The 9,507-nt window shown below is 40.4% G+C and overlaps 1 protein-coding gene across 1 annotated transcript; it reads right to left on the bottom strand.

Annotated features, from left to right (window-relative positions):
- On the bottom strand, positions 1-9,056 carry adra1ab (adrenoceptor alpha 1Ab). The gene is made up of 2 exons (XM_032570299.1): positions 7,421-9,056; positions 1-3,428 (listed from the first exon to the last, which is right to left on the bottom strand). The coding sequence occupies exons 1-2, from the start codon at positions 8,337-8,339 to the stop codon at positions 2,947-2,949; spliced, it is 1,401 nt and encodes a 466-aa protein (XP_032426190.1). The 5' UTR covers positions 8,340-9,056; the 3' UTR covers positions 1-2,946.
- Positions 9,057-9,507: the final 451 nt, after the last annotated feature.

Consider the following 9,507-nt stretch of genomic DNA (forward strand, 5'->3'; position numbering starts at 1 on the left):
TGAAGGGAACTTTGGTAACTTTATCAGGATAATTCTTTCCACAACATGAAATATGCTGCAAATACAGCAAAAGTATTTCTAGTACAAATATCTTAAAAAGATAAAAGTAAAAGAAAGTAAATTTTGTAAGCTTGTTTTAAGTCAATAATTCCTTAAAATTGATTTTTCCAAAAATACTAGTTCAACTTATAACAAGACATTTTGAACAAGTGAAATAATCTGCTGGTAGGACCAGTACTTTTGATCAATATTCAATAATTATTGACTTTAAACAAGCTCCTATATCTTGATAAAACTTAGTTTTGTCTTATTTAAAATGTAGTAAGATATTTGCACTATAAACAAGACAAAAATTCTTGGTAGGATTTGGTCTTTTTCCTGTGTGGCAAACAAAGAATGTCCATTTTTGCACATTTTCACAAAAGAAAATGATTTTTACAAGTCATCAAATCAAGTAGGGTTTTTTTTAATCAATGTAAATTTCACATTAATTCACTCAGAGAAACTTTGATACTCTGTAGCAGGAACAGACTTCCAGCTTGACACAAACCAGAGGCTCCCGATTCAGTTTCAATCCACGTCATCTGCGTCGCTCTGCTGCCTCGACATTATTCATCATAATCACCCTTTGTGATGACTTCACATTCCAGTCGACTGATTGGGTTAAAGCCCGTCTTTCCAGTAACGGGAGCCCGGATCCATTCATCACGACAGCCGTTGCCTTAATGCGACGGCTGCGGTGTCACCCTTTGGATCCGCTGCTTCTCGAAAAATGAGAGCTGAATGTCTAATAGGAGGCTTGTGCATTTATTTCCATGAATAATAGCCAAACTGATGGAGTCAGATGTGACACTTCTTGACTTAATTTCAAGACAATCACTCAAGAAACCAGCTGTAAAGGCAAAAATCAGATGCAGACATGATGGACACGCTCAGTTTAGGCTAGCAGTGTTTTGAAGCTTTCACCACTACAAGAGCTGCTCTTATATTGACTTGAAAAATAAAAATGAACCTTTTTTCTTCTTCACAAAACGAAGCAAGTTCTGGGTAACTTCAGAATATTTTAAACCTGGCAACGTGTATCACTAGAGAGTACTTATTTGATCAGACTGTTTCAAAACTCGAGGAGTGATAGCAGAGTAACAAAAAATTAATTGTGCATTCGTCAAATGACTCTGCTACAAAACTATAATTTCCAATCTCCTCCTTTTAATTTGGTGTGGGTAGAGTGAAATTAAAGCACAGAGTTTCCACTTTAGGCTCATGTTCAACTCTCATAAGAACATTTTGAAAATGTTTTCAACATTCAAACCCAATTCTCAAGCTAGCAAGCCTTGTGCGTTTAGAAATCTTGGTTTATTAGCTGCTCTCGCGCAAAATGTGTGAGGATTTAACATATAGGAGTGAAGGATAGAGACGTCGGTTGCTCATTGGTGTTTTTTTACAAACAACCCAAACTGACACTAATGGTGAATTCATACAATTGTGTTTTGTAATCTAGTTTCTGCAAAGTTTAGTTCGTTTGGGGAAGTGAACGCAAAATCGAACTGTGGTCCACCTATAAACTTTGGTCTCAGTTCGGTTAAAGTGAATTCTGTTGTTGTTCAAATTTGTATGTGAACACTAAGTGGACTGGAGACCGCTCCAAAATCAGGAAGTGAACTACAGTGCATTGCATTCTGGGTAAACACAACTAAAACAAACAAATGTGATTGTAGCGCTAGCAGGAAAAACGACTCGTGGTCTTTTACCAAAGACAAAAATGAAATCCTACAACTGCTTTTTTTTTGTTTACGTGTTGTGAAGTTGCTCTCAATGTCTTCTCTTGAGGTTTTCGTGTCGTTTCCTTCAGTGGTTCTTTGTGCAGCGCCCCCACAGGTGAGGAGGGGAACATCTTTTTCGATTTGTTTGGCTTGTTGGACACAGTGCAGTGTGAATAACAACCACAGCAGCTGAAAATTGAACAAATGTTCCAATCGAACCAAACCTGCTGGACTATCAGGTGTGAAAACACCCTATAACTTCTCTGGCTTCTTTCCTGACCTGCCTGATCTGTTTCTTGGTCTTCATGATGCGATTTGTTGAATATGGTGCGTCATTGGGGCCAAAATTAAGACTATTGCTGAGGCAGCAGTGGCTACGTCCTTGTTGTGAAAGTTTATATCCTAAATAAACCCATCAACTGATCTGATTATAGACTGGAGCTAGTAATGAGCAAATGAGAAGGAGAGTAATCATTAAGTTAGCTTTGCAGAAGCTAACAACTAGCATACATGCCAGTAACATTGTTTATCATTATTCAGACCAGTAATTGGCTTTAGACTCGATATAATTTCCTGTGACAAGGAAGTAGCCACCTTTGGGTGCACAATAGTGTTAATTTTGGCGCTAAAGTTCACTAATGTTCTCTCTCAAACCTCTGACGCTATCAGAGTACAGCTGGGCTTATACTTCATGATGTTCTGTCGCATTGAATCCCAACATCAAACATGTTTGGGTTTGTGGCAATAGCCTGACAAATGAGTGTGAAAACAAGGCACCGAAAGTTTCTGTTGTGACATTGTCGTTTGAAATGCTTCTCTTTCAATCTTAGCTAACACAGCCCAACAACAGCTTCCTTTGTAGAAATTATCCTTACAGACGTTCCCTTTGGTGCAAACTGTAGACTGTTTAGATCAATCACGTCCCGTTGGTTGCTGTGCAATTTCTTTTTTAGCAGATTGCTTGTATCTGTTAATCCTTGGCAAGCACTCATGGAATTGCCATCTATCTTTGTGTTCTTGGCTCAGTCCAACAGCAGAACTGGTCCAGAAGTTTCCTGCTGAGCATGCATGTTTCTCTTTCTGCAGTCATTTTTATCTCGCGTTTAACGACAGAGTTGTAGATAATTGTTCCTCCAAGGAGGCTGGATAACAAGACTGAATGTCCCAAACGCTGAGAAGCAAATTAAACGGCGTCGCCGGAAATGCCAAGAGAGAGCCGTAAGACTTTAGCTGACCCATTTGTGGACGGGTTCTGTGGTACAGAGGTTCGCCGGGCTGAAAGGCACCAGGCCTTTAATAGACCTTTCCCCTGAACGTGTCCAATCCGATCCGGGTCTTGACCACCAACAGACGATGATGACGTTGACAGCGTCCTGCAGCAAGCCCACGAAGAAGAAGAAGAAGCGGCGGCGCGGTTTTGGACAAAGCTAACGGATGCGTTGGATGTCGGACCTGGGCTGGAGGAATGAGCAGCGACGTGTCCTTGCTTGGTAACGGGAACAGCGGTTCTTACGCAGCGCCCTCTCAGCATGTTGTGGAAAGCTTTTTTGAACTCCTGGCTGAAGCACGGGTAGATGATGGGGTTGATGCAGCTGTTGAGGTAACCCAGCCAGAAGGTTATCTTGAAGATGGTTTCAGGAGGCTTACAGGATGGGAAGATGGAGCCTGGGGAAAGAGAAGTAAAAAAAACTTAGGTAGAAGTTTAAGGGAAGGTTTAAACATCCTGGAGAAAGTTACTGTGCAAGAATTTGTTGCACAAATTAATTCTGAATATTCTGTAATTCACAAAGGATTTTGGTGCATTCACACTGAACGCATCATAATCGCTTGACATTTTGCTCTAGATGCTCTTTGGAACAAACCGTTATTTTCTGCTGCTGGTGTCTGTGTACAATGGCGGATGAAATTGAGGGCGTGGCACCAAAATAATATGTAGTGAAGCACACGGGCATGATTGACAGCACTATGACCCACCCCCTAGCTTTGATTGGTTGGTTCTAGTTAGCACTGGGAGAAGGCGGAGATACTTTTTTTTCACACATTTTCTGTCACAAACCAAACTGTCACAATGACTTAGTGACAGTTTGAACAAATATGTAACACAAATATATATTTTTAAGTCAATTGATTAAAAAAAATTAAATCAGAATTCATTTTAATTTAGAAACGTAAACTATAAACTGGTTGTTCTTCAGCAGAAGAATAGCTCACCATTGCAATAAGTCGACTCCATATTACCTTGTGTTTTTTCAGTGCTAGTCGTCTGTATTTGATAGTAATGCATCAGCAACACTTCAAAAATACAAAATATTACCAAGTAAGATTTAACTAACTTACAAGTAGCTTTTCATCTAGCTAGTTTGGTCTTAAATGTCCAGGATTCTCAATCAATTGGTGATTTAATTTTAAGATACAAACATAATGAAAAGACTAACACAGGTCAAACCCATCTGATTGCAGCAACTTATGTTTAGAAAGTCTGGTATTTATCATGTAGACAAAAGAACCTGAAATAAGGGTCAGAAGCTGGAAATATTTACTCTTTTCTGTTTGCGTGTTAATCCAAAGCTGGAAAATGCTGAAATGTGGCATTTTTCCAGCCGTTTCCAAACTAAATTAATCCTGTTGGGGCTCCCTGCCTGGTCGCTGGACTCAAAATGCATGTGCACTCATCCAAAACGCACAAAATATAAATTTTTATAACCAAAATCCGATGGAAACCACTTTGAACCTTTCCTCATAGATTCACAAATCTGTCCAGTTTTCTGGTCTGTTGATTCTCTTTACATCAATGCGTCACACGCACTTTACAGACTCTTTGGCGTTCAGAAAACGGAGCTGCCTTGTAAACAACTGGCGCTCTTGCAATATCTCTGCAGCTTCATTGAAAGCCGTCATTAATAAGCTTGAAACGGGCTTTTCATTCGCAGAGTTTTGAACAAAAATGCGGTTTTTCTGTGAATGTCATACAAAACGCTGAGGCGGTGAAAGTCTGAGAGCAGCTTCATGAGCGGTGAAGGTCTGTCTCCATTGAAATGCACGGCTCTGCTTATATGACTGGCTGCTTTGGAAGTTAGTGGTGACTCTGGTATAGCAGTCCATTAAACCTCCTGCGTGTTATCTATAATAGTTTTCTCTTAGATGAGAGCAATAGGTGGGTTATTCCATTTCATCTCGCAGAGGAAGCCCATTGTACCGTTTTGTTTGCTCTATTTGCTTGCTTGTAATTGAATTTCTTTGTCTCCTTTCAGCGACGCAATAGGCCGATTTGGGTCAAGACACAGGAGTCAACAAAAGATGGCTTCCCTGTTGTTGTGCTCACAGCGAATTAATTAAAGCGCCAAGGTTCATGCCTCAACAGAAGCGGCTGCTAAAGCGCTAATTTATGTTACAGCTTTGCATTTTAAAGATTTAATCTTTCCTCGGACATTAAATGAAAGTTGCGTTTGTTCTTTGTGGCATTGATTCAACATTCCTCTGGGATTTTGGTCGGCTTGGAAACATGATGCATTTCTGCACTTCACCTAAAGAAATTTGTTTGTTCCTCCACATCCTGGCTAAAATTGCTCCACTGGACCTGATGATTTAGAGCAGTCTTTCTCAAACTGTGGTCCGTTGCCACCCCCTAGTGGTCTGAGAGGTACTGCATGTAAACAAGCGTTTATTTGCTGAGCGTTAGCTTACAGTTGGCTTACAACTGTAGCTGTAAGCTAACAACAGTTGGCTTAAATAGAAATACAATGCTCCATTTGTTAGTTGGTATTTTGTAAAAGGAAATTTGATAAGCTATAGTTAATTTACCAAAGGATTGTACTAAGAAATAATAATGGATTAGTAGCTTAAAACCGAATTGCTAAAAAGATAGCGATGGAAAGTTTCTCACGGAGAGTTGCAGAACTTTGGTTTTTGAATACTATTACAATACATAGCCAAGAGTTAGCTTGCTGTCGGTAAGGTAACTGACTGTTTGCTTACCAACTGTTAGCTAACTGTAGTTGGTTTACAGATGGTAAGCTAACTACACTTGGCTTAAATAGAAATGCAATGTTCCATTTGTTAGTAAGCTAACTGTAAATAGTTTTGACGTATTTGGCGATCCTCTCAAATTGTAAATATTATCTTCTTTAATAAATATTTTCAATGTACTTTTATGTATTTTAATCACATTTTTTTCCCGTCTAAAACTGTTAAGCTTAATAGTTTTGCTGCAAAAGCAAAAACAAACAAACAAAAATGTTCGTAATGTCTCTTTAACTTTGCCTGTTTGTGAAAATTCATCAATAAATATCTTGGAAAAAACTTTTCCAGACTTAAAGTGAACTTTTTAAGTTTACTTTGTATACGCCAACATAAGATTAGGGGAACTGAATAACAGTAGCGCTCAATTTGCGTGAATCCATCCAAGCCAAACACAGACATTGGTGACATATCTATTTTCTACTGCATAAATCATCTGACATAATAACTTGTTTTCTTGGCAGGCGCATCAAACCCGAGCCTCGCTTGGAAAAGCAGAGCTTAATTGCTCCCTCTGGTTGAATCGCTCAAATTGCACAGTGATGGCAATTTGCTACTAGATACTCACTTCTGAAAAGGTTGAAACTGTGGTTTTGCAGTTTTTTTGGCGACTCTGTTACTTTTGTTTTTAATAAACACTCAGACATGTTATGTTGGCACCTCTGAACTCTCGTCACAACATGAGGCACTGCTTTCTCATGGTTGCAGCAAAAGAAAAAAAAAAACACTGCAAAAAAAGAAAGAAACTGAATCTCTACTTGGGTAGAAAATTCAGTTATACATGTTTTATGCTCTTAAATTAGAATGTGTAGTGAATGTCTAAACCAAAATGTCAGAAAATTTAATTTTAGTGCATCCATAGATCTGATTTATCTCACTAACGGACCCCTTGCAGTGTGATGTCACCCCATCTCTCAGGTGGAGGGCCACAGTTGCTGGCTAATGACGATTAGCATTGGTTTTAGCTGTTGTCAATATAATGCGCTCAATCTGAAATGTATGCGTTTAAAAAAAGGTGCTTTGCTACTAATTGTCAACACTATGACAACACTGGGTTGGTGGGACTATAATAATAATTAAAAAAATCAAACATTTATAAAACGTCTTACAAGCTCAGGTGCTGTATATTTTCTTTGTATCATCTTATATTCTGGTGTGAAGAAAATGTGTAGAAAGGAATAGTAATTTGAACGAAAATGATTAAACTACAAAAGACAAGCGACGCCTGCAGCTTTCCGCTATGAATAACCACGTCTTTAGGTGACAGGAGAACAGAATATCATACAGTATCATGATATTTTGAGGATTTACCCCCAAAAACCAGCTAAGCCAGGTGGTTGGTTCGATCATCCAGCGGCCCGCCGTGTTTTTTAGTTGAAAAATGTTTACAGTTGACAGGAAACTTGGAAATATGACTTGATAAATATGTGTTATTGGAAGATGAATATCTGAATACCAAATATAAAGTCTTAAAAATGCAAACATAAAAAAAACTTAAATAAATAAGCAATGCTAAGCCTGGTGGGGGTACAAGTGAAGCCTGGTGGCCCGCCAGGCTTATAATTCACTTGGGAAAACCCTGCATCATGAATGTCACGCAAAAAATGAGTAATGAAAAAAGTTGTTTTCCAGTTACCTACCTATTGGTAAAACCAGAAAAAAGGGGAGCCAGCACAGGATGAAGCAGCCGACCACAATGCCAAGAGTCCTGGCCGCCTTTTCTTCCCCTGAGAACCTCAGCAGCTTCGGCAGAGGAAACGACGGCCGCTTGTGCGTCCCCGCCTCCTCGCCGTCTTCGTGTGTCCCCGCCTGGGCCGCCGCGTTCCCCCTGTGCATCCTCAACGTGACTCCTCCCATCTCCACCTCCTCTCCCTTTGTGCTCTCCCTGATGCTTTTGGTTTCTCGTCTTGCCACAGTGTAAACTTGGCAGTACATGGCCAGGATGATGGCTAGCGGTATGTAGAAAGACCCCAATGCGGAAAACAAGGCGTATCCAGGTTCCTGCGTTATGCGGCAGTCTGTTTCGTCTTCCGGGTCGGGCTCCTTCCAGCCGAATAGAGGGCCCACCGATATGGCGGCGGAGACTCCCCAGAGTGCCGCCACTGCTGTCAAGCCGCGCCGTCCGGTAGCGATCGCAGGGTAGCGCAGGGGGTAGCTCACCGCCAGATAGCGGTCGATGGAAATCACGCAGAGGCTGAGGATGGACGCGGTGCAGCAGAGGACGTCCAGGGCGGCCCAGACGTTGCAGAAGGAGCGTCCGAACACCCACCGGCCAAGCGCCTCTGAGGCGGCCGAGAACGGCAGCACCGCCGAACTCAACAAGAGGTCCGCCGCCGCCAAGTTGGCGATGAAATAATGCGTCACGGATCGCCACTGGTGATGGAGCAGCACGGACAGGATGACCAGGATGTTACCGAGGACGCCGAACAACAGAAACACCACCAGGACCGCCCCCAACGCCACCGCCTTCGCCAGATGCACTTCCGACTGGGGGGACGAGCTGCAGTTGGGGCAGAAGTCATCTGGCGACAAAACACTTGTGTTCTCAGTGGGAACCATTATGGTCGCGCTCCAACAGAGGACAAAAGCTTCCCCAGCTGCACAAACCGCTCTGCCGCTTCATTTGCAGATACACCGACTTTTGCCAACAACCCATAGATCTTGTGGTTCGGATTCCTTTGGCTGAACGTCAAATTTGGTCACAGTCGGTCTGGAAATACTCAAAAAGCAGCCATTGATCAGGATATCTGTAGAAGAATAAAAAATATTCATAATAGTGACATTTACTAGTAAACAAACCGAAGTGATGCTCTTTCTCTGCTGGTGGAGAAGCCAAATGACAAAACACATTAGACGCAAATGGCAAAACAAAGCTCATTACATCTCCGATGTGGTTAAATAACAATCTTCTCCCTTCATTAGATCTGCAGCAGAGATCCGAGTAATGAAGTAGAGAATACACACAATTATCCAGAAGTATCTCAGCCTGTTGTCTTTCTGCCTCTGCAAGCGAAATCAGACAAAGTGAAGACGCCCAGATGGAGTCGAAGGAAAAACTGTGTGAAACAAACTGAAAGAAACTGATCAGAAAGCATTGATTCCAATACGTGATCTAAGAGTCTATTGGTAGTGAGCTGCACCCCTCACACCTGGATCCAGGAGTTATCTAGAGCCACTAAACTGCCCCACTTTGGGTGAACTTAAATTTTTCAACTTTTGGAAATTTGCTAAATTTTTAAAGTCAGAAATGTTTGACTTTGAGCTCAAAAAGTCTAATTTCTTCTCTACAAAGTTTATTTTTTTACAAGCTAATTTTCAACTTTTCAAACTCAAAAATTTCCATTTTTTTCTTACAAAATTTCTGATATTTATTTAAAATGGCGGAATTTTTTCTGGAAATGTTGTTTTCTATAAAGTTTCTCAGATTAATTTCAAAATCTTTCCGTTTTTCACAGCAGCTCTGAACCTAATTATTTTCTAGAGAATTTCTGAGTTTTTTCACATCCGTTCTTAACTTCTTATGCTCAGAAATGTAATACATTTTTCTTACAAAATTTTTGAGTTAAAAAACATTTTTTTTTTGTCTTTTTGGAGGAAATTTTAAACTTTTTGAATTGGGAAATTTTGTACTTTTGTATAAAATTTCTCAAATTAATAAAAAAAATGTGGGAGTTTTTCTTTTGCCAAATTTTGACTTTTCAAGCTCAGAAATAATAATAAAAAAATG

This window comes from Xiphophorus hellerii, chromosome 8 (assembly GCF_003331165.1).
Source record: "Xiphophorus hellerii strain 12219 chromosome 8, Xiphophorus_hellerii-4.1, whole genome shotgun sequence".
Lineage (NCBI taxonomy): Eukaryota > Metazoa > Chordata > Actinopteri > Cyprinodontiformes > Poeciliidae > Xiphophorus > Xiphophorus hellerii.

Excerpts from the sequence above, each read along its gene's own strand:
- adra1ab (XM_032570299.1), bottom strand. The coding sequence starts at position 8,339 with ATGGTTCCCACTGAGAACACAAGTGTTTTGTCGCCAGATGACTTCTGC. Across the intron at positions 3,429-7,420 it reads TTTTCTGGTTTTACCAATAG|GCTCCATCTTCCCATCCTGT; the intron begins GTAGGTAACTGG and ends CTCTTTCCCCAG.